General features: G+C 42.6%; 1 protein-coding gene across 11 annotated transcripts; it reads right to left on the bottom strand.

Moving 5' to 3' along the window:
• Nucleotides 1–65: 65 nt before the first annotated feature.
• Nucleotides 66–25,051, bottom strand: HACD4 (3-hydroxyacyl-CoA dehydratase 4). 11 transcript variants are annotated; one of them, XM_039544831.1, is made up of 10 exons: nt 22,807–23,802; nt 21,889–21,985; nt 17,052–17,213; nt 15,658–15,831; nt 13,943–14,046; nt 13,050–13,177; nt 9,500–9,612; nt 4,904–5,010; nt 4,089–4,220; nt 66–2,707 (listed from the first exon to the last, which is right to left on the bottom strand). In XM_039544831.1, exons 5-10 carry the CDS (start codon nt 14,037–14,039, stop codon nt 2,625–2,627), a joined length of 660 nt encoding a protein of 219 aa, XP_039400765.1. In that variant the 5' UTR covers nt 14,040–14,046; nt 15,658–15,831; nt 17,052–17,213; nt 21,889–21,985; nt 22,807–23,802; the 3' UTR covers nt 66–2,624. The 11 variants fall into 11 exon arrangements, with proteins under 11 accessions (XP_039400765.1, XP_039400764.1, XP_039400770.1 ...); XM_039544830.1 differs by lacking the exon at nt 15,658–15,831 and having other exon boundaries at nt 22,807–23,801; XM_039544836.1 differs by lacking the exon at nt 15,658–15,831 and having other exon boundaries at nt 21,918–21,985; nt 22,807–23,801.
• Nucleotides 25,052–25,609: the final 558 nt, after the last annotated feature.

The following is a 25,609-nucleotide window of genomic DNA, read 5'->3' as shown; positions in this document are numbered from 1 at the left end:
ATAAATCAGGTTTGGTAGTTACTTCCCTATTTTCAACCAAAGATTTTTTTAAAATAGGTTTGCTATCATTCAAAATTAAAATAAGTAAATAAATTGCACAGATTAAAAATAATGTTCACTAAGTAAATATGAATTTATCAAATTGAAATACAATATTAGTGGTGGGATTTTACATGTATGTGTGGTTCAGTGTAAAAACAGTGAATTAAATGGTAAACCTAATTGCCAGCACCAGCAACTACAGTAGGTCTGTGGATCAGTAACTTTCTACGCCAACAAACTTCAGCAAACAATTTCATTTTTGAATGCCAAAAGTTGGCTTAAGTTCAGATTTAGGCTCCTATATAAGAATGGCTTGATTCTCAAAAGCAGTCAATACCTTCAACTCCCTCTTCATTTGGTGGAGTGTGTCTAAAGTTCATCTGAAAAGTAAGCCACTTGTTAGGGTGCCGAAACATAGACTTAAGGCATCTTACTTTAGCAACTTGAGTTTGAAAATTTTGACCAGACTACCCTATGAACAGAATGGAAAATATCAGCATTTTCCAACAAATGTTAGAGATCCACCATCATTTTACTCTTTCAGGATATGCTTTATAAGGTGAGATTCTGGGCTGTGCTTCTAAGAGATGCAGCACAGAGCTCCCAGCCTGTGGAATGGGTTGGCAGGGGTGTACTAAGTTCAGTTTGACCCACCTTTTCTGCCCTTGTGAATCTGGGCTGCTAAAGTGGCCTCAGGTGGGCTGTCTGCATTACAGCAGCATGTCCCCAGCTAGCTGTGCTGTCTGGAATCTCTGCTGGGTAACATGCTGCAGCCCTGCCTCTGATACTCCCGTCCCACACCAGGCACAGCTGCTACCCCAGGATTCTTAAGTGGGTCCTCCGTCTTCCTCAGATCCTGCACTGAGGGAATTCTCCCCTGCCCAGATCCCATAAATCCCTCCTTCAACAGACAGTATGATCATTGTTAAAAACATCACATTTGCTTTTGTAACTAAATAACATTACAACAATATTTGCTCTATTTCCTAAATACAGGCAATACTATAATAGTTACCTCTTTTGTAAAGCGCTTTGAGATTTACTGACCAAAAGTGCTATATGTTAGCATGCACACCACAATAATACCTGGATGCAAAAGCAAAGTGTTTAATGGTACCCACTCTAGTGTACTGTTCCCAGGTAACGTACAAATATACCTGTCTAAGGCTATGTCTACAGTACGAGCTAGGAGTGTGATTCCTTTCTTCATGTACATGTACTCAAGCTAGTTCCAGCATAAATAGCAGTGTAGCTGTGGTAGCACAGGTACAGCTGAGCTGCCTGGCTGTGGACTTGTCCTAGAGCTACTAAATCATCAATTTGGGATGCCCTTCCCTCATTGGTTAGTCAAATGTTGGCTTAAGACAAAGGCATACTTAGGTTTCACTTTTTCAGAGTCTTAAATAGGTAAGAGAATTTTCATGACCCGAAGTGTTTTCATTTCACTCTTTAATCCGCTTCATTTTTCCTGTCTTTTATTCAAGCCCAAAGGGTGGTGGGGAACAAGTTAAGGTATGGTTATTTTGGAGTAGCTTGTGCAGTCAGAGAAGTAATTTGTCCCCCAGGAAAGCGTATCCTATTTTCTTGCTTCTTCACATATAAGTAGTTCCCCACCTCATAGGACCAAATCCTAATTACTTTTGTTGCATAAGTAACCTCACTGACATCAGTGGGACAGTTCTCATGTGTGAGACAATCTGGATTTGGCCCACAGTTTATACAATCCATTATCTTATTTTTAAAGGCAGAGTATTTCTTGGACTGACTATATCGCACTTCAATGAGTTAAGAAAGAGTGAGTGTCTGTCTGTCTGGTTTCTTCAGTTCCAAGATAATCTGGATGTCACAGTTAAGAAAAACAGATCCTTCAATAGTGTCTACTGGAAATATATTAGAATTATGACTTCTACTTCTGTACGTTAAATGCCCTCTAGGACTTGTAGTGAATAGACACTGTAACTGCATTTGTCACTTACATGTACTTTAAGAAGCTGGGTGAGGGGGAAGTGGAGGAGGATGGGTTTTCTGTGAACAGTTTTACCTATTGGTATTTGTGTGAATGTGGCAAAATGCAGAACCACCAGCTTCTGCTTCATAATCTATTGCAGTTCCAGCAAATATGATAGTCGTACATCTGAGTTACATAGTCTAACAGGTGAGATGATAAAATACCATTGACATTTTACTCTGATATAAAATGCAGAATCCATGCTACTGCTGCGACAGGAACCCATTATTAAAATACAGGAAATGCTGATATGATTGACATTTTTGTCACATTTTGTAACCTGTCATTTTATGTTAGAAAAAGATAGAGTAACCTCTGAGGCCAAGACTTTAAAAAGTGATGGGAGATTTGAGGTGCGTATGTCTGAGTGCCCAATGTGAGATGCCTTAAAGGGACTCATTTTCAGAAAGTATGGAGCACCTGCCCTTGTAAATTGGGAACCTCTAAGGCACTCCCAGTTGGGTGCATAAGGTCACTAAGCACTTCTGAAAATCTTGGTCTAAATTATTTCCACATAATGTGTTAGCATAGCATGTTCTACAGCATTTTCCTCATTACACGACAAGGTATCAACTTAGCTCCTTTTCTCTTTGATGTAGCTGGCTCCTAGATGAGCTTTCCTTTCTGAGCAGAGGTATGTTGTGCTGAAGTACATACCTAAATTGAAACATAAAATGTAAGTGCAGGGAAGCAGACTCCAAAAGGCCCAGCATTTACCTAGAAAGTACAGGTGGACCTGGACCTGCACCTGAAAACCCTAATGAGCTGAAAACCACAATTGACCCAAATGGTCCTGTGGGTGGTCCCATTAAACCCACAGGAGTAAGGCTTTTCAGAGAGGTTCTATATTTTTAAGTATCTGTCATTATATGAGATATAATACCAGGATTGGGCAAGGTCTCTGTGCAGCCAACCAGTGTTGCTGGGGCTTTCGTGACAGCCCTTTGTGCAGCTGTGGCGCAAGGGAGACGATGCACATTTTGATGAATGTCTGCTGACTAGTTTCAGCGGTGGCCTACAACTGTATCATGCCACTGAAGATGCCATTGCTTGGCTAGACGACTATGCACACGCTAAATACATTATATGAGACCTCAGTAAGTAAATCTAGCCAATGCAGGTCCTGAGACATTTTCCTGGAACCTTTCAAGCACACCTGCTATATATAGGGTCATTATAATACTGCCGTTATTGCCATTACATTGATGCATAAGTACACAGATATTTTTCCAGATTAGCAGGTCCACCCCACAGCCACCGTCATGACTAGTGTCCTCATTTTACTGGTCGAGGATTAAACAAGAATCCCTTATAAACCAGCCAACACTGTACTTCATCTAAAAGGATCAATGAGTTTTTTTAAAAACAGATGGGCCCATGCTAGAAAAATTAGCACCCTTTACCCCAAATGTGAGGGGGTTCAGATGGGGTCAGCCAGAAAGTTAGATGCAGACCCAAACGTCTCCAAACTGCAGGCCTGTTTGGATCCAGGATTTTGCTGTAACGCACGGTAACCGTACATGGTGGGGCAAGCTATGAATTTTGGATTTAGCTCCAAATCTCCTCAAGGCTGGACGAGTTCTGGTACACGATGTCAGACCTAGTTTAAAAGAACAAAAATTGCGGGCCTGATCTAATGCCCACTGGAAATCCGTGGAAAGGTTTCCATTGACTACAAATGGCAGCAGAATCAAGACCTGACTCAGGACTTTCTGTTGAATTAACGTCTATAATGATGAAGGTGTCTCAAACACATGATATTCATTTTCCATCCACTTTTTTTCTTAATAGTTCTTTTCCCCACACTCCCTCTCTCTAGAAACAGATAATTCACTTCCAAATGGGATGCTGGAATTCAGACCAGCCAACTCCTGAGCAACATGAACTCCCCCTTACCACACAGCTGTCAATGCAGGAACTGCTTAGGAGAAGGCACAGCTTACAAAGAATTTTCATTGAATTGATTTTTGCCTCCTCAGGCTTGTGAATTCCAGCACAGTGACATTAAGATCCTGCTCACAAGAGATGAAAATCTTACCTACAAACAGCATTGCCAGGTACAGTTTTAGTATGTACGGGAAGTAGATCGATAAGGCAACTGGAAATGGTAGCTTGATGGAATATGTGCCGAAGGATTCAAAATAAGGAAGTGATTCATAGATGGCAAATGCTGCAAAATAATGTTTTGATGTTTTTTAAAGCTGGAGTTATAGTAAAAGACTTAAGTGAAAGACCATCTCTAAGAAAACTACATTTAAGGCATGAAAATGGGTCTTGGTCTACTGCCTTATCTTGTGAAATGTAATCTGTATGAAACAGCATACTTGGCATTCATGCATGGCTTTACTTTTAATTCATTTTCTTGGGACTGAAGTTGTAATCATTTTGATAACTAGGATTAGCAAATATTTACTTAGTCCTCGTCTCTGCTGGGGTTTTCAGCCACAGGGATAGTGCGCACAAACTGCTATAAGCCACAATGGTTTCATGCATAAGCTGGTTTCAAGTAGGGGCCAGCTGCACCAGTGCATTTGCCAGCTTTGTCTGCGCTTTGCACTGGGTGCCTAGAATTAAGCTACACCAACGACTGCAGAAAAGTGTCTGCATCCTAGGTTGATGTTCTGTGGCTTTTGTTGTGCTAACAAATTGCTAATTTTCCAGGAGAAAGGAACTGTCCTGTAAAAACCAAGAAAGAAACAGAGAAAGGGGAAAGATAGATGAAAGTGTGTAGATAAGAGTAAAGGGGTTTAAACGTGTCTTATTTCTCAAAAACACTCATCAAAATGATCAAACTCTACTGGGTGAGATTCAGAAAACAAGTAATTTGCCTCATGCCTACTCCCTCCCTTTTACCTTTAGCCAGAATTGACAGGGGATATACTGGAATCCATAGTGTGTAGTTCAGCCATGTCAAAGCTCCATAGTATGTTCCTGACACTGATAACATGCAGTAAGTGTATCTAGAATTTAAAAAAAAAGACGGGGAACGTGTGTTTATTTTTCAAATTCAGATAAAATAAGAATGAATAAACATCTTACTCCTTAAAACAGTCACCTATACTGAGAAATCTGTGGATTCCACATTCCTGTACTCTAATTGTTTGAGCCACTCGGATGGAATGCTCGACATGTGTTAGAGAAAAATTGCACCCATTTTATTTAGTGTCAAACTCTCATCGGAACCCGGAGACAGCCAACTTGCTGAAGCGTTCTTTTATTTGTGACTCTGGCATATGGTGGGGAGATGAAAATAACAATAATATGGTGCATTCTATATTGCACTTCTCATCATGAAGGTTCTCATGAAAACCAGTTTCCAATGTGCTTTCATATTGGTTTGTCAGAAAATAAGCTTCAGCTATGCATGTAACGTCAATGAGAGGCTCATACATGTCACAGACACTAGAATATAGTCTTTTAGAGTTGTTTTTATATCAAATATAAACATTATTGCTAAATTATTATTGAAGCAGGCTAGAAGTTGGATTACTGCCATGGTTACAAATGGCACTACTGTTCAGTAAGAGGGCAGCCCCCCATCCTGGGGCCCAGAAATGCACGTTGGAATATTTCCCTTATCTTCACTGTGCAAAAAACTGAGGGTCAGAGTAAGTAACCACACAAGATGGGTGTCATTCTAAAAAGTTCTGAGGTGGCTATAGGGACCCAGGAGAACACCAAGGAACCTAGCAGCCCTCTCAGAAACGGCCCATCAATAAGTCCCATATCCCTTTTATGTGCACACTTGAATCCTCAGATGATTTAGTAGGAGGTTACAAAAAGCCCACAAAGCCCCTTGTGTGAAGAAATGAAGGCTAATGCTTCTTAGAGGCAGAACTCTAAGAATGTTTTGTTGCTCACGCTGTGTTTCCATTCAGCATGTCTCCCTCTCTCTATAGGGTCTGGGAGTAGGATTTGGCCATCTCAGAAAAGTAAAATGGCTTATGTGTACTGCACAAGAATTCCAGAACGTTGGTAGATTGTCAGCTAAGTGGAATTCCTGCTGCGTCATAATGGGGACTTCTTTCCTAGGGCTATATGGCAATTAGCAATCTCCTCAGAAATTGAAGTCATAATGGGACTCCAGAACTCCAAGTTGTTCTCTATGAGATTTGTTTTTTAGACTCCTGAGGTGGTCTAATTCTTACCAGCTCATTTGAACTGAGTGACCAGTAACTTTCTGAAGATTTGAGAGACTGGTTTGATCACATTTTTGGTCGGTTGAAAGGCCCTACACTTGCTGTAGATCTCTTAAAAAAAAAAAGAAAGAAAAAAAAGTGTGTTTAAGCCACCATTAGCTGGGACTGTTTCTGGCAGATAACAGAGCCCTAAGCAAACTTCCTGGTGGCCCCAGTATTGGTAACTTTGTGAAATCCTGGATGGTACACCCGAGGGAAAAGTTAATAGGTTAGGGAAAACTGTGCTGTACATTCTCCTCTCTTCCTTGATTTTTCAAATATTTTTTAAAGCAAACTTGCAATATAATACAAATAGCAGATTGTGCACTTGGTAATAAGCAAGAAAGATCAGATTTGTAGGAACAGGCAGAATTCACCCTCCCTGTGTCATTAAGCCTAACGCTCAGAAAACTTTGTATCTATTAAGAATGTATCTAGAACTGGTTGTTAGGGTATGAAAGAAGAGCCTCCTTCTGACTCTATACCACCAAAGCATCCCCTTTTACTAGTGTGATCTTCGACACCATGCACAGTGGATCTACTAGTGCTGTGGCACAACGCCACTGTACCACACTAGAAGATCTGCCCCAAAATATGGAACTGACTATCTAAGCCTTGACAAAACAGAATTCTGTAATTTCAAATAATAATGCTCTCTCAGATGCTCAATCATAACCAGTAATTAAAGACAATATTTGCATTCCCTAGAGAGTGGGAAACATTGAAAATAATTTAAATTTGATCTTTGCAGAGTTGTTTTCCTGGGGTTTGGCTCTAGTGAAATTTCTGTTATGTTTTCAAATATAGTTGAAGGAAATTCTCTTAAGGAGTAGGTACTTCTCCTAAAAAATACTTACACTTTCCTTGAGGAATGATTATTATTAATTTACACTATATACTCAAACAGTCCTAGTCCTTGATCTTCAGTTCATAAGAAAGACATCATTCCTAGTAAACTCAGATAGTCACTATTGTTCTAGTGTTACACTAGGAGTGGTTTCCTGGACTTGCCCAGCTTGCTTAAGTCTTCTGTTCCGCAGACATAAAAGTTACAATACATCCTAATATTTGTTCGTTATTTTGCAATATACGCAAAGTTTTTGTTTTGGGCTAAAGTGTGCCCAGTTGCTCTGCAATAGGCAAAGGAGGATGTGCAAGAAGCTCCCTCCCCTTATGCCCCTGTACATCAGTTGAGTACAATTGCATTCCGTTGGAACTCAGACTGCTCCATCTATACACCCCAAAACACTGGTGAGGATGTTGTGGCCCAGCATCCTTTACATACCAGCCCAAGGGAGCTGGTTGGGCGCAGAGGAGAGAGACGGCTGAACTACCAGAATTCTGACACATCACCCCACACACAGGAAGTTGTCTCTCAAAGGCATAATAGAACATTTAATGAGTCCAACACAATCAAGCAGACAGGGCTAATTTATCCATTACTGATTATGATTGTATGTGATGCAAATCAGATTGAGTCGTGTGTGTGTGTATATATATACACACACACACACACACACACACACACACAGTAAACAAATGAAGGAAAGGGAACTAGATAAAAGATATGTTCTCCATAGATATGAAGGAGGACTCCATAGAACTATAAAGTAAACTAGATTCAAAATATTTCTAAATCAATACTAGCAACATTTTACATTATCATTTGAACCATACATTTATGCTGGAGACAATACTATTATGTATGAGGTCTCATCCACTGACACATTCTATGGTTGCCATTATTTTGACCATAATAGTTGTCTTTAAGGATTACAGTTAATAATTACATATTGACAATTCTATGCTGGAGTTTTGCATTGCTGATGTTTTCTTCCTTTTTCGCTTTAGCTGAAGAGTGCATTTTCATTGGGTTTTATTTTTACCTTTGAATCTTTAAAAATTAAAAAAAAATGGGGGGGGAGAGGCATATGAATAATTAAAAAAAAAAAAAAAAGCTTAGAACCCAAACAAAAATCTTCTTGATCCCTTATGCCATTCATTTTCCTTCTCCAGCTCTCTCTTCATACCATACTTTTCAGCTACCTCTCCAATGCTGATCCTGGCAGCAAGGTCATCTCAGTACAAATAAATGAATTTTAAATATGCAATTAACAACGCATTCAAGGTGAAATTCATCCCTTTGCAGAGGACTGGCACAAGGGCTATGTGCTGCTTAAGTGCCACTTAAGCCTAGAGGTCTTCCTTGATGTAAGTAAAGAAACTGAAATCCACAGGCACTTAAGTGGCACTCAAGCAGCGCATAGTTCTTGCACTGGACTTCTGCACCGGGGTGAGTTTTATGTCCAATGCAAAAACTAATAGGGTGGGATTGTAAGTGACTTAAGAACACACATTCCATTGGAAGTCACCTGTAACTTCATACTGTGCAAATCTTTCTTCTATTCCCATGCTCTTTGCCTACTGTTATTTCTCCGTGTCATTTATATGCCCCATCTAGCCTAAACTTTCAGGTCACGGGGGCAAGAACTAGAAATTTTCCACTTAATGCATAATAATCAAAATCTTAATGAATGCCCTGCAGTTGTGAGTTACTGTACTACAAGTCTTGTATCTAAGGCTATGTCTACACTACAAGCTAGGGCGTGATTTTCCCCCTGTTCTCTCACACACACTCTTGCACTAACTCATTGATCTGGCACGAGTATAAATAGTAGTGTATCCACAGTAGCATGGGCAGCAGCAACAGAGGCATGGCTGACTCATACACAGTATAAACCTGCCTGAAACTGGGGGGTGCAGCTCTGCTGCTGCTACCTGTGCTACAGTGGCTATGCTGCTGTTTCTACTCATGCTAGCCCAGTGACAGCAACTGTATGTGTACATGAGCAAGGGAATCACACCCTAGCGTGTAGTGTAGATGTGGCCTAAATGAGCTGTAAAAAGGAGATACCTTTGCTTTGATGTATAAAAGCAGTATTAGAGATAGTGTTAGGGAATGCCCTTCCTTAAAAAATAGCTGTGCTGCTGTTCTTAACTGGTGTTAGGTCAAATCTTTTGAAATAGAACACTTTAATGCAGTGGCTTACTCTTGTAATAAGGTAATAGGTTTTTGTTTTGTCTAACTGATATACCAATTATTCTAGAAACCACAGTGTGCTTTATCAAATCCAAACATTTGCTTACAATGTAAAACTATGTTTCTGCCGAGGTCAAAATAATGAAAATCAGATGGCACGCACTGTATTTGGAGAGTTCCATTTGACAGAAGTGCTTACTTTACTTTTATGAAGTTACTTTGATTTCTTACCTGACCACATCCAGTAAATTCCAAAGGAAAAATAAAACGCACACAATATATTTCCCTTGAACTTCTTCTTGACTGGTGATGACAACAAATAAAATGATGATTCTTTCAGTTATCTGACAAGAAGAAAATAATTACAGTAATAATGATCTTCTACTCATATGTATGGTTTGTGTATCTCTGATTTCTGCATTACTTCAGCAACAAGGATGCCATGATACTCTAGTGTATATTACACTAAGTCCAGTATCCCCTCTTTCCTTTAGCTTAGGTCCCCAGGCTGCATTCATGCCTGTAGCAGTACCAAAAAAATCCTGAAGGCCTGTGTAATGCTTCCAAAAACCTGATGTTAATCCACTCTGGATTATACTTGCACTGAAAGTGTTTAAAATATAGGGACAAATTCTCAGCTGGTGTAAACCAAGATAGCTACACTGACATCATACCAGCTGAGCAACTGACCCACACAATCTGTTCTGTTAACTCTTATAGATTTAAATTATTTAATGGGCAAAGTATCTACCCACTATGAAGTCATGAAATGAACACTGCGTAACTAGAATATAATGAAGTTGTCTGTATAGCACTTTCTATATCTTATTTACCAGTTCCTGTGTGGAACTCTGGGCACAGACTATAAGTTTAACAAACAACAAAGCTCTTCCACATCTGTCAGATAAAGCAAAATGTTCACACATCAGCTTATTCTTCTTCAAACTCATGCGAGGACACATTTCCTATTGCCAGCCCCTAGTCATCTAGAAACAGAACACAGTTCTCCCTGATGGATCCAGTTCCTCATCTTGAAAATTTTTAAAATATACCACAAATTTTAATCTTTGCTCTCTGGCCATATCTTCCCCTTCAGATGTTAACACTGGAAGTAAATTCTTAGAGGGGAATGAATCAGACTCCAGTCTCAGCCAGTGAGCAAAGATTAAAGGGATTAACAGAGCAGTCTTCAGAAATTATTAAACTGGAAAGCTGCCAGCAACAACCCTGCTTAAGTCAATGGGGTTCCTCACAGGCTCTCAGGGATCTGTCAACACAGAGCAACTGGCAGGGTTAGTACCTTAGTAAATTGGGAAGGAAGTAGGGTGGGTTTTTTTTATTTAAAAAAAAAAGAAAAAAAACCTTGTGTTTCTTTTTGTGTAAATGAGAGTTTGCATGTGGCTTCTTGTTCTCTCTCTGCCTGTCTGGTTTTACAATTCCTAATTGACTATGGTAAAGTATTTGCCCCGATACTCTTAAAAAAAAATCCATTAGAAACCATGTCTTTTCATGTCCTTAAAAAGGGGAAAGGAAGCACGTGCAGTCATTTCACAAAACGTAAACAGCCTGGTTTCGTTTTTCATTCGTCTTCATTCAGTACATGAAGATCAAAGTGGAATTTCCTTTCACTGCTACCCTATCACAGCATCCACTCAGTTCTGTACATGACTCATGTTTCCACAGTATAATTTGACCATTTTAAGAGTGAGCAAGACAGCAATAAATCAAATTCATTTAGGACAAAATAGATTTTACAGGGAGGGATTGTGCACATTTTAGAGCCACAATGTTCGTCCTTCAAATCTCTCCTTAAAATTCATCTCGACTGTGCTGTCTACATAACAGTGCACCATGGCCAGGCAACCAGTATGCTGTGATCACTGCTTGTTACACTTACCATAATCATATTAACGGTTACCTTGTGCTCCCCCATCCATCTGTTATATACACTTGTCTTTCATCTTATATGTAAGCTCTTTGGTACAGGGACCATGTCTGTGTACATGAACAGTACCCTGGAGGAGACCTCTAAGTGTATGTCCCTAGGCACAGAGTTAGCCTGGGTAATCAGTGCCCAGGCTTAGCCTAACTCGGGTGTGAGCAGTCCCACTACACCGCCACACTTGAGTTACTGCATCTTCACTGGTGCTGCACTCACCCAGGAGTAGTGCTAGGACTTCCGGCAACATATCCCATGGTTCTTTGTGATCCACTCTGATTCTTTCAGAGTGAATTGGAGAATAATTTGTCTGTCCTTCTGGGCACATGAGGGAAACTATTGAAGGACTGTATCAACACTTGAGTGATTTAGCCTGTATCTTTACTGCAAAGTGGGCAGATTACCAGCTTGAGTGAAAGCAGAACCCAGGTTCTAACCCATACCCGCAACTGTGCCAGCTTGCCTGGGTTGAAACCAGGGGCGGCTCCAGACCCCAGCACGCCAAGCGCATGCCTGGGGCGGCATGCTGCGGGGGTCGCTCTGCCGGTCGCCGGGAGGGCGGCAGGCAGGGTGCCTTCAGCGGCATGCCTGTGGAGGGTCCGTTGGTCTCGCGGCTTTGGTGGACCTCCTGCAGGCGTGCCTGCAGAGGGTCCGCTGGTCCCGCGGCTCCACCGGAGCCGCAGGACCGGCGAGCAGCAGAGCGCCCCCTGCGGCATGACGCCGTGCTTGGGGCAGCAAAATGTCTAGAGCCGTCCCTGGTTGAAACTAACCCCAAGTGAGCTGTTTTTTTTTTGTTTGTTTTTTGTAGGGACAGGAGGAAGGAGCCTGGACTACTCTGCAATGAAGACAGAACCTAAGTGCAACTGTAATATAAATAATACCTGCTCATATCCTCAATCCTGCCCAATATTCACCTGTTAAGGAATAGGAGGTGGGGAGTTCTTGGTCTTACAGTTCCTAGAGAAGAAGACTAAAAACTCTCAAGTTTAAGTTAACTCCAAAGCAGAGAACAAGAGAGTTCCTGGGAGACCGTAACAAAATTCTCTCGTGTCTGTTCCCTCTTTCTTTACTCCCACAACGAAAGGTATGCACTTAAATCCCTATAAAATGTCACAATGCCTGGAGCCTTTTGTAAGTTGATTACATCATGTCTGGATTGTGCTAACTTTGACCTTTAATCAAAGAATAGAACTGCTCTTTTCTTCCTGCCCAGCCATCTCCTTTCCTCTCTCCCTGCCCGCCCCTCTCTACAAGAGATCCTCCCCCTCAATGAGCACCTGCAAACCATGCCTTCTTCAGGCAGCTGGAGCCTGTTGAACTGCTGGGAAGGGTTTCTCAACCACCGCTTTGCATTCTAGTTGCTGTTCCTCCTTCACATGTGGTTGGGCATGTGGTGCCTCCCCATTGCTCATTCCTGCCTTAGGGAACTGGTTAGGAACTGGCAGCTGAGGGAAGTGGGGAGAATTCAACCCTCAGGATTAGCCAGTCTCCTACTGACTATAAACTCTGCTCCAGGAAGCACACTCAATTGCCCATGGAGGGAATCTTCCCTTCATTCTCCTCTACTGGTCACCCAGTAGATTACGTTTTGTTTGTTTTTCTCTTTTCCATTATACATTTGGGGATTCTGATACTCAGCATGCTAGTCTGGTGATGAGCATACACTTAAGTATAGGGAAGGGGCAAGGAAGTGAGTTTGAGTTGCTGGAAGTTACATTAGGAATTATACTGGGGCATTCTGTCCTGTAAGTATCTCCTGGGCACCAACTGCAGCTCAGATTAAATCTGTATGTCAAATCAGAAAAAGCCAGAGATTCTTTGGTACAGTATAACTTAACTTACCTGTAAAAACCTTGGGAGAAAACGGTTTTCTTCAATGCCAACTAGAATGTGCAGGAGCTCTAATATGGACAACGACTGACACAGGCGCATTACGAGTCCTATAGAATAGAAGGTATCAGCCAAAGAATCTACAACCGCAGGGGAGAAGAAAACACAGTGCCATTAGTTACATCTCTGAACCCTTTCCATGCCAAGCCTCAGATATAACCACCCAGGTGTCAAAAAGTCAAGTTCACATGCCACTGACCTTTTGAAACAGAGACAAGCACAGAAAGGATGGCTGGGGAGTAGTATACATAGTGGGGAAGCTAAGGAGGGCATAGAATAGTCTACATCTGACATACCTTTTTTTAGTTAAGTGACCGTAATGAGCACTGAATAAATCTGTGTAGGACCTGGATATTTGGTTTCAGAAACATTCCTTTGCAATAGAGGACGGTTTGATGTTTCATAAAATATCTGCTACCTGGACTTTATAGTTTGTGTAAACCACTGTCCTTTGTATTCCCACCATCTGTCATTTCTTTTTAACTCTGAAGTCAGTCATTTTCTATTATATCCCTGAACTTCAGTCAGTCACTATAGGGCCAAATATAGCTCTTATCTTCCAAAATATTACAGTAAGTCAGATCAAATACTGTGGAATATTAATGGTCCTTAGCAGAAAAGGAAGCATAGCAGCAAGAACTATAAAAATAGTGCAGATGTATTGGTATTGTTTTGTTCAACTAATCCAATGCTCATCTGCATTGAATGATGCAGTATTCTATCAGTTTAACTGAAATTATAACTTGACACCGTAACGCAAAGAGAGTCCTACAAAGTTTGTTATGTCCAGTTTAGGGATTTTAAAGTAAAATGATAAAGCAATGTAAAATGAATGAGAGTCTTACCTTTCCCAAATGACAAGAACCTGATGATCATATTTGTAAATATCCAGGAGTGTCCACAGAATTGGATTAAATAATAGATGAAGAGATAAGTGTTCATTGTACAGCTGTAAAGGCAGGAACGGTAAAGTAAATAAGCAAACCCAAAATGCATTACTTTGTATTATGTTATGATTTGTGCCTGTGCCCCAAAGCAAATTATACCCCCCACTCAGAATATGTCTACCACTGCCAGGAAAAGGAGCTGAAACTTTAAATAAGTGTGTCTATGTCAATAGCCAGAAAATCATGCTTCTTCCTTGTGGACTTACATAAATCAGTCTAAGGTGCTTTTAAAGCTGCCATCACTTCTGTATCTGAGTGCCTCACAATCTTTCAGGTATTTATCCTCACAGCACCCTAGTGAGGTAGGGAAATTTTTATTCCCATTTTACATAAGGGGACTTGAGAGATTAAGGCTATGTCTACACTGCAGCTGCGCCGCTGTAAAGTCTCCGGCGTAGCTGCTCTATGTCGGCAGGAGAGAGCTCTGCTGCCTGCATAATTAAACCACCCTCAGGAGTGGCAGGAGTTATGTCGGCAGGAGAGCATCTCCCACCGACATAGCGCTGGCCACACTTTTTTCAGTGAAACTTGTATTTTTTCACACCCTTGACCAACAAAAGTTTTATCAGCAAAAGTGCGAGTGTAGACATAGTCTTGATATTTACCTAAGGTCACACATGGTCCATGGGAAAGCAGGGTCTTAAAGTAGGTCTCCCCCATCCTAAGCTAGTGCACTAACTACTGGACCATCCATTATCTGGCATGGTGATAAACGTATTCAAGACCTCCACGTTTGATTATTGCAACTCATATCTAGGAATTAACCCTCGCAGCCTGACTAAAGCTCCAACTGGTATACAATGAATCAGCCCAACAGGCCAACATAAAAATATCGTTCCAGTGTCCGTGTTATTTGCCCACTGACTATGGAGTCCAACTCAGGCTCTCCCTCCAGATATACATGGGATTGGCCCTGGTTGCCTGGAAGATCTCCTCTCCCATCACCAGGGCCTTCCACAATGGTTATGTTTTATGGAAAGCATGTAAATGTCAACTAACAGTGGGAGTTTTGTGAGCATGGGAGACCAAACTCTCACAGGAGCTGGAGCTAGACTGTGGAATTTGCTCCTGCAAGGTCTAAGGGTGACCCAGACACTGAATGACCTAAATCAGAATTAAATGCAAACTTGTCTCTTTGACATGACTATCCCTTCGTAATGTCTGTCTTCCTTTCTCACACATAACAACCAATCAAGCTATTTTCTACAAGCCAGGAACGAAGAAAGATTACTGGAAAATAGAAATAATATCAATTTCTCTGAGGTGCTCCAGTGTTACAACAAGAAGTGTCTTTGAGGAGTTCCAAGAGGAATCTTATCCAGCCCTCTTCACCCATGGAAGGTCCCTACCATGCAGTGCTTTTGAGGGAAGAGGGGAAAGCTGTTGAGGAAGAAAGATGATTTAAATGTAATGAAAAATAATATAGCAGAACAAAGACTTTCTACTTTGATATTTCCTATATGTGAGTTGCAGCATCTTTTATGTCTGAGGAGCAAAATAAATGTTCTGAGAGGGAGCCGGTTACACAGGTCTGATGCAAAACTCCACTGTCATCTGTTTCCACTTAAAGGGTCAATATCAAAAGGTGGTTGGGCTTTAATTAGATTTCCTACCTTTTTTGGTGTCATAGCAGGAATCCCTCCACATTTACATTGGCTTGCCTAATCCTGCAGCATTCTTAGAGATAGAGCATGGGCTACTGGATAAAGCACAGGACGGGACGTCTGGAGATAGCTGTTCTATTCCTACATCTGTCGCACAGACTCACTGTGCCTTTGTTTCACCATCTGTAAAATGGGGGTGACATACTTCTCTACTTCACAGGGGTGATCTAAGAAAACATCCCTTAATATTGTCAAGTGCTTTTAAAATCCTTTAGATGAAAGGTTCAATAGAAATATTATGCATTTCAATACCCTGCCTGTTTTGAGAATTGAATGGAGAGAGAGAGAGAGAGAGAGATATGCATCACTGCAAACAAACCCAGCCCACTGAATTTATTATGGATAGTGCTTTAGTTGTAATTCTTATAATGTTATAACTATTAATTTGCATAAATACATTGAAACCTCTATGATGCCGTGACCCAGTGGTGAATCCCAACTTGTTCAGAAGAAAAACTTGGCTTTTTCTTGCACACCCACAGGTCTGGGAAAGTGAGAGACTGCATTAGATATTGGATCTCAGTTTTCCCTCAGCATGCATAACTTGCAAAACAGGGGTGTCCTATTTCCTCCTAAAATATACAGGCAGATAGCATAGACCTGCTTATGCTTTAGTTGTCCAGCCGAGAATATGAGATTGTAACAGCATTATAGCTTTAGTTTGGAAAGTCAGCTATTTTTCAGGAATAGGAGGATTACAGAACTACATATTACTACTATTTGTATTATTTAATAGAATTGTGTTTCAGTGGGGACTGTCACCATTAGTACCTGGGTGTCTGCATTTGACAGTGGGCTTGTAAACCTCCATCATACCCTCTTAAGGCTTCTCTCCATTATGATAGTAAATAGTACATCCAAAGGCCAGAGATCATGATGACCTGGGTAGGTCTGGTGTGGGCACAGACTGCAGCCAGGGTCACTTCCTCCTCCAAGGGAGGAATCTCCCAGAACAGCTTAAAGAGCTAAACAGTACCCCCTATTAGTAGCTATACAGTTCCAACCGCCCCCAAGGGAACACCTGCTACCTCATGAAATAGACACTGATGAAGCAACAGCTCTTGGAAACCGAAGAACGAGGGTTTTAAAAAAATAAAATAAAAAATGAGAAGCTGGCAGAAAACCCCCTCTGCTGCCCTGGTTTCCTTTGTCATACTGGTCTGAGCTCCTAGTTTAACACTCCCTTTCCTTCCCTCCTCCTCCTCCTCCTCCCCAAGCTTTACAGCTTAGGTTGGGACAGGGAAGGACAAAACTGAAAAACAGCACAAAAAGCATGTTTCCTCCTGCACGCATATCCCTCCCCCGCTTCTCTGCAGTTGCATGGGTTGGATTGCTTGTTTTACCTTTGCTCAAGAGTTACTAGTTGGTGCGGAGATGGGTCACTGCTGCGTCTGTCTCTCTCCCTCTCTGGTCACAGCTGCAACAGCTGTTTGCTAGGAGGTTACCCCTCCTTCCTTCTCCCCCAGCGTCACTGAAAGCAGCACTACAGCAAAGTAGACACTTTCCTAGTAAAAAGGAAGGAACCACTAACTTAAGGGATCTTCGTTCATTTTATCATTTTTCTACAGGCACTAGTTCAGGCATGTTTCTTGCCTTATTACAAATAGTTCCTCTGGACTCAGTTCCACTAGTTTTTGCGGTTAGTCAGAAGGGGTATTTTCAAAGGCCAGTTGAGAGTACGCATGCAAAATTAAACGCACACTATTCTGGAGAAGACTGTAGGGTGATACAGAAGCCAGTTAAACAAGTATCCATAAATAGAAAAGATAACGTGATGGTATTTAATTTTCATCAGACTGTAAGTGACCCCAAAGCAAATAAATATGCTACATAACGCTGTTTCTGTTACTTCGCTGGAAATGGAGACTGCACTTTTTATGCCTATAGTTTGGAAATGTGCAAATGTTTGATCGCATCTGACCCTGTATATACAAGATTTGCTGGGTACCTGTTTGATTTATTTGATCCAGATGTTTGCATTTTAAATAATTTAGAATATATTAAATAACTAGACATGACAAAATATATCAAAGTAGCATTGTCAGTAACAAGAATACACATAATGAGACACAGGACAAAGCAATCTACACTGTCACTGATGGAGTAGATTAAGGGAATGAATGTGTGTCCCATTAGACTATATTACTTATCACTTTAGAGGCCATCCAGAGGCATTGCAGAAGTTATGATACCCATATTTTATTGTTTGATATAATTTAATTTGTAGCTTATTACAATGCTTTATCCTGAATTTTTGTACTGTTTTAGCTGATTTATCCACTTCTAAATATTGCAGAATTAGAGCCAGATAAGCAAGAGGTAACAGGAGTGTTTGGGGCATGGAAATACTCACAGATGTAGAGAGATTGTAAAGACTGAAACAGGAGACAAATCAGAGGGGAAACGTGACCAAAATATATAAAATAATTAATGGCCTACAGATGGTAAGGAAGGAACATCTGTTCCCCTGCCTCATAGGGCAAGAGCAAGAGGATATTCAGTGACATTGTGACTCAAAATGTGGGGGAAGAGAACACAGCTACTCCCTTGCCATTGCCCACAGAGTAGATAATGAGGAAGTGAAGGGTGGAGAGTGGGAGGAACTGTGGCTCATTTCCCCCATCCCCAGTGAGAGTGGCTGGCTGGCTGCAGAGCAAAGAGTGAGCTGGTGGAGAAAAAGGGGTGAAGTAACTTAGCTGCTCCCCACAGCAAGAGAGGAATTGTGACTCATTTTCTTGGCTGCTCCTGGAGCCATGCAGCTGTGCATTCTCCCTCACACAGGAAAAGTTATAAGGTTACAGTCTAGCCCAGGGGCGGGCAAACTTTTTGGCTTGAGGGCCGCACCGAGTTTCCAAAATCGTATGAAGGGCCAGTTAGCAGAGGCTGTGCTTCCCCAAACAGCCAGGTGTGGCCAGGCCCCACTCCCATCTGACTCCTTGCTTCTTGCCCCGACAGCCCCCGACTCCTGCCCCATCCAATCTCCCTGTCCCCTGACAACCCCTGCCACTGACTGCCCCCCACCGCCCCCATCCAACCCCTCCTCTCATTCCTGACTGCCCCCAGGACCCCTGCCCCATCCAACCCCCCTGTTCCTTGCCTCTGACTGCCCTGCCCCCTATCCATACCCCCGCTCCCTGACCACCACCCTGAACTTCCCTGCTCCCTGCCCAACCCCCCCTGCTCCCTGCCCCCTTACCACGCTGCCTGGAGCAACCAGTGGCTGGCGGTGCTACAGCCATGCCGCTCGGCTGGAGCCAGCCACGCCATCACGCAGTACAGAGCACCAGGTCAGGCCTGCCCAGGAGCTCACAGCCCCACCACCCAGAGCAGTGCACCTGCGGCAGAGCGAGCTGAGGCTGCAGGGGAGGGGGAACAGTAGGGGAGGAGCCAGGGGCTAGCCTCCCAGGCCAGAAGCTCAGGGGCCGGGCAGGAGGGTCCTGTGGGCTGTAGTTTGCCCACCTCTGGTCTAGCCCAAAAGGAAGAGACATGGATCTCTACGTTGTGGTTTTTAATGCACTGCACAAACAATAACCACATCCTTAAAGCCTAAGAGCTGTGAGCAAAGTAGGGCAAAGTAGTTGTTTAAAAATAAACTCTTTCCAAACTTTTGTTTGACAAGTACTTTTGAATCTCAAATACCTTCTATTTGAGGGCCTTACTCTTTTAATCTTTGTGAGAGTGATTATTTCAACCTGACATTGTACTAAGAAAGATAAAATTGACATAGAGGAACAGGGAATAGAAAAAAGTTAACTGGAATATTTAAAAGGTTTCTCTTGCTCTGGTCTTCTCTGCTTCTGCAGTTCCAGAGCTTGGTGGCTGGAGTCTAAAAACATGGCTGTCATAAATCAGGGCAAAACAAATTACTATGGGCCAGATTGCGAGTCTGATACTTACGGTAGTGAGCAGTTACATGAGTAGTGCCACTTGATTTCTGTGGAACTACTCATGTGAGTAATTGCTTACCAGTGTGGGCAAGAGGCTCACAGTTTAGTCCTAAACATTAAGAGCCTAATCTGGCAAGGTGCTGAGTGCTACTCCCCAAGTCCTACGTGCCTTCAACTCTCATTGACTTCTAACCATGGCAGGGAGACTCTCAGCACTTTCCAGGATCTGGCCCTAAATTAAAATGTTCACCATCTTAAAGCAAACTTTTTGATTCTTTATGCTGGGCTGAAAGCTGCTAACAGCTACCATGAAGGGAATCTTGGATCCAAAGACAATTATAGACCTCATTAAAGCCAATGGATGTGCCAAACTGCTCTGTTACAGGCTCAATAGGAGTTGCAAATAATAATAATAAATAAAAATGGGGGCTACTGCCCCAGGAAATACTCTATATTTCAGATATCAGAGGGGTAGCCGTGTTTGCTGCTTTTACAGATCCAGACTAAGAGTCCTGTGGCACCTTATAGACTAACAGACATTTTGGAGCATAAGCTTCCATGGGTGAATACCCACTTTGTCGGATGCATGTCTGTTAGTCTATATTTCAGGTGAGAGCTAAACCCTGTGGACTGAGCTGTTTCCCTGGCTGCAAAAGCAGAGGCTACGATATTGGTTGGCATGCTGTGTTTGAGGCAGAGGAAAGCCAGGAGAAGAAGAAGCAGAGACACAGAGCTTCTACAGCAAAGAGCTCACTAAAGCAGTGATTGTGAGGATCTGATTTCTGAGCAAAGGAACTGCCTGCTGTTATGTTTCTACTGTGTTCAGGAAAACAAGACTGTGTTCACTTTTTTAGTAAATAAAAAAATTACGCTGAGAACATCCCTGACTCTCACAATCAATTTCTTATCCTAATGGAAACAACCCTGCAAACCTAAACACCTGGGTGAAAGGGACAACACTTACATCTAGAAGTGGTGGCTGATGGAAGAGTCCTTGACTGTACAGCTCAAGTGGAGCAGAGTTGCCAGAAAGCTAGAGGAAGTTCAGGGGACCTGAAGCGAGTGAAGAGATTCTGGGAGCCAAACTCAAAGGAATGATCTAGAGAAAACTCTCTGAGGGGAACCTCATTGAGTTAAGGTTAACTACCCTCTCCTGTAGCTCTTTTTATGCAAGGAGGTGATTTGACCTATACATTGCACTTTGGTACTCACCCTCTTACACATAAATGCAAACACACTTTTATTCATTGTGTAGGCATATGTGGATTTGGGGAAACATTATCATCTCAGATATTAATTCACAAACTTAACACCATATAGCCAAGTACTCCTACCATAGAATAAAAACTCATTTTTTCAATAATGGATCTTAATCCATTTATAATTTATAAAAATCAGAGCTGCACAGAAGAAACTTGAGTTTATGATGTAATAAAGAACTGCTATCATTTGAGTTGATCACTTTATATTATTTATATTGCTGTTTAAGAAGCTGAATTTTTAAATCAATGAAAAATGTCAATTTGTATTTTTAAAAAATTCAGCTTTTTTTTTAAATCCAGTGTCTAACAGAGGACCCTTTAAATAATATCCTCTAATTATTATGTTTTAAAATTCCTTAACTCTTACCAGGGCTCTTTTGCTTCCTAGATGATGCCTAGAAAAGTCTTTTTCACCACAGCAAACCCTCTTTGAATGGGTGTGTGAAGCTGCAACAGGACTCATTCTCATCACTAAGGCAATAGTGTAAATTCTATGATGGAGCAGCAAAAGTTTATTTAAGAAATTCAGAATAATAATTTAAAAAAAAATCTGCAAAAGAGCCAGTGGGATTTTTGTCCAGATAAGGAATTCAGGGCTGTACTCAATGGTGGTGGTGGCCAAATGGAAAACATTGTGTGTTAGGAAAGCAAATAATACAAAACAAGGTGCACGGTATTATTTTGACAGCGAACCACTGGAAAGGATTCTAGGTATTTTTAGCAGTTGAAGAAACGTTTTTGTTTTATACAAGTAAATTTTCCAGATATTTCTTATCGAGGAAGACAAACTATAAAGTCAGTATTCCAGCTATAGTACAAAGGAAGCTACTAAGGCTCTGGCCTGCCAAGATAAGAAACCTTAGTACTATAGCTGATAGTAAGAGCAAAAGCAAGTGACTCAGAAACCAGGCTAGATTTTTCTTAAGTAATTGGCAGTATGAAGAAAACATTTAACAAAGACAGAGGATCAGAGAAAGTATTGGAGGGGAGAAGAGGATAATTGAATGACACTGATAATGAAAATGTATGACCTGATTTTTCAGAGGTGCTGCGTGTTTACCATGTCCTGTGGCTCTTTCAATAGGCGAGGGTGATCTGGTCCCTAGATTGCACTTTGAGTCTCACCATCTGACACATAAATGCAAAAAATATGCTCCATTCATGTTTAGGCATGTAGATGATTGGAATAAATTGCCCCTGAAATATTATCCTCTCCCACCACAGGATATTTATCGACCAACCACCTCACTGACTTCAGTAGTAGCTGCAAGTGCTCAGCCCTTCTGGAACTCAAACCTTTATTGCGTTAGAGGATTCAGGTTGCTAATTACTTGGCCAATTACACTGTTAAATTCAGCAGGAACAGGGTTTTTTGTTTGCTTGTTTTCTAAAATGGTTCCATCTCCCACTCCGCTCATGTGTAAATATCCCATAGGAAACAGCCACCCACACCCCAAAGAGAGAGACCTAAAAATAAACTTTCCAAATCTCACCCAATACCCCACTAACTCCTTGTATTGCCCCTATCAAGCAACCACTAATATCTTCCAATCAGAAAGGGGAGGGGAAGACCACCACCTTTCGAACCTGAAATTGGGACTCAAACTCCGTATTTAGGAAAGGAGCCTGATTTTCAGAACGGCCGAGCACCTACAACTATAAATGACGTCAATAGGAACGGAGGGTGTAAAAAGTCCGGTTACTTTTATTTTTTATTAACTTTTACTTTTAAATATGAATCTAGGAGCCTAACTTTAGGCGCTCATGTTTGAAGATCAGCCTGAGCACACAAATTAGCTTTGCTGCAAATCCCGAAGGTCGATGCATTCAGGTTCTAGCAAACAGGCAGGAATTGAATTCTACAGATGCTTTGCAGCCCCCTCTGCAAAAGCCCCTTGCTGCAGCCCCCTCCGTCCCCCCGCAATTAAACCCGGAGGCTATTAGCTCACATGTCTGATGATCTCTGCTATCGCAGTAACCCCCAGGCAGAAGAAAGGTGATTTCTGAGCTCTTGCAGCCTCACTCTCTTTATAGTCTTAAATTGCACCCGGAAACAAAGTAAAATCCAGCATGCGCCGTTTTGGGGAAGGAAATCCAGCGTCCACATGAGTACAGCGTTAATGCTCAGTGCAGAGCTTTCCTCACAGCGCCAGCGCGGAACTAACCCGCAAAACCGAGCCTAGCAGAGCTGGTTTTAAACCGGACAAATCTTTACATCCCGCCCCCTACCCCAAAGGCGTGTCAAGGCCAATAAGCGTTCTTCTTTGGAGCTGTGTGCGCACACAAGCAGCAACGTTATTACACCCGACCCCGGTAGAGTGTACGGTCATTTTGGTTGCATTATGTTCACATTCAAAACCCAGCTGGGCACCTCTATGTCCAGCGACATGAAGGAGGTCTTGCTTTCAGAGAGCTTGCGGAATCCGCAGGCATCTTACTGCCAGGGCTATTTCTGGATTATCGCTTCTGGCCATTTTCTGCAATAGCCTTTTCATGATTATCATTAGGTCTTCTTGGCTGTCTCTGGGAGGGTATTTGTCTTGTCTCTCTTACACTGTGAACACCCAGCGGTCCTCCAGCAGCCCCTTTTGCTTTTGTTTGGCTTCAGCACCAGCCTTTGGCTCGGAGCTTGCCTTGCTCTGGGGCAATGCCCCCGGGAGACTGCCTCGAAGCAGCGATGACTAGTTCAGTTCAACCAGCGGGTGCCCTAATGTAGACGAGGCTCCTGCGTACGGACCTGTCCGGACCGCGGTTGCTTGCTTTCAGCGGGGTGAGCGGTAGAAATCAGCTTCCCCGCCCCAGAAAGGGTGACCGCCCCCAGCGGGCTATTCGGAGGAGGTGCTCAGAACATTGAACCGCCTAAGGCGGCTTCAAAACGCTGGTTTCTTTTTAAGCAGCTGGACCTACGCGACGTACACTCAGCCCCTAGCGCAAGCCGCGCAATGAGGGGAGCTCCCAGCCCTTCCCCTCCCCGTGCACCAAGCAAGGCTCTTGCGCGTTTACACCGTCCCCCCACCAGGGGCCGCTGCGCCCATTGTGCCCCCCCGAGAGAGGGCAGCCGGCTGAGGGGCTGGGGCCGCCAGAGGCACCGCGCACTGCCCCGGGGCCAGGTGAGGAGACCCGGGATATGGGGACGGAGAGAGCGGGGCACAGGCACTGGGCTGGTGGGGGAAGACGAGGCTGGGCACAGGAGCTAGCAGGGTGCTGGAAAAATGTGTATCTGGGATGCTGAGAGCCACTGAACCAAACTGTAAACCCTGTCCCGGTCCCACAGAAATCCCTTCAAGCCAGGGGTGCTGCAGCAACCCAGCACCCCGTGTTCCAGCACCTCTGGGAGCTAGTGGGGTGACAACATTGAGCCAGGGGCTAAATGGGAGTGAGGGGTGCAGGGCCATATGGGGACTGGCGGGGGGGGGGTGTAGGGAGGCATGAGGCAGATGTGCCTGACTGAATGGGAGAGGCTAGGGGTCAGTCAGGGTCTGCTCTGCATGAGGGAGGCTCCCCAAAAATCTCACCCCCCAAAAAAACCCCAAACTGTTCCAGACTTCTCTCACCCACACTCAACAAACCCCCAGGTTCACTCCCATGTACTTTCCCAACAATTACTTCCTCTTCCCTCAGCTTCTCCAACACCCCGGAGTCCTCCCAAGCCTTTGCCCTGCTTCTCAGGGGTGCCAGAAATTTCTCTCTCTCTCACATACATACACACAGTCTCCCCTCCCCCCCGCCACATCTGTGAGGAAATTGCTGACTCCTTCTTATTGGAGTGAAAGTTAATCTGGGGAGCCTCCCCGTTGTTGAAGTCTTATGGCACCTACTATCGGTGCGCCCAAGCTGCGAACGCTTATGCCTGTAAGTAGTTCTGTTATTGGCAATGGGGCAACTCAGGTGTGTACGGTTAGTCACAGGCATGAGGGTTTGCAGGATTGGACCTAAAATTTAGAGATTTTAGAAAACACGATGGCACAATAGGCTAAATTCTAAAACTCTTGGTCTTGTCTGCACAGGGAAATTGACTGGAATAGGTAAAGCAAAATAAACTCCCTCCTATTCCCCTACAATTCTTACTGCTTTAAAGGCACTGTACGATTTTACTGTGGCATTTTAGCTATAATCTCACTTTGCCCTCTAGTGCCCAATGTAGCAGTATGTTCTGCATTGCAAAGTATACCTTTGATTGAAATACATTTCCATACATTTGTAGTCAGCGGTGCTGCAGAGTTTACATTGCATGGTGCAAAAAATAAGAGCGGTTGAGTAGGAACTGAAAAGAGAAGCTTAATGAGCTGAGAGTTTATGGGATGATTAGATGACACTGTGCTAACATTGTCACTTCTCATCAGCAGAGAAAGGTTGAATTGAATTGAGGCTTGAATGGAAAATCCTCGGTACAACCTCAGAGCTTTATAACATGATATTCATGATGTCATAGATAACACTTCTATCTGAGGGCTCATTCCTATGAATTCCTATTGATTTCAAAAGCAATTTTGCCTGCTTAAGAACTACAAAATCAAGCTCCTGTACTAAGAACATGCACAGCAGGATGCTGGGAAGTACTGTGGTGTGCATGGTTCATTAAAGATCCTATGAGTCCTTTCCTGAGACTAAATGTGTTAATAGACAAATTAATTTTGAAGTAATTCTTTTCAGCTTTCCAAAATCTCCCCCAGTTTCAGTTGGATATTTACCGTATTCTTCACTTCCTTTCTTAAACTGTTGTATAGTTTTACCATATGTTCTTTAATAATT

Source organism: Mauremys reevesii, linkage group 6 (genome assembly GCF_016161935.1).
Source record: "Mauremys reevesii isolate NIE-2019 linkage group 6, ASM1616193v1, whole genome shotgun sequence".
NCBI lineage: Eukaryota > Metazoa > Chordata > Testudines > Geoemydidae > Mauremys > Mauremys reevesii.
This window is presented reverse-complemented; position numbering and strand designations above follow the sequence as displayed.

Coding starts and splice junctions, on each gene's coding strand:
- HACD4 (XM_039544829.1), bottom strand. CDS start 25,051: ATGGAAATGTATTTCAATCAAAG. Junction 4,221..4,903: donor CCTGTCAATTCTGGCTAAAG/GTAAAAGGGAGG, acceptor ATTATTTTGCAG/CATTTGCCATCTATGAATCA. Junction 2,708..4,088: donor CCTGGCAATGCTGTTTGTAG/GTAAGATTTTCA, acceptor GTTTCAATTTAG/GTATGTACTTCAGCACAACA.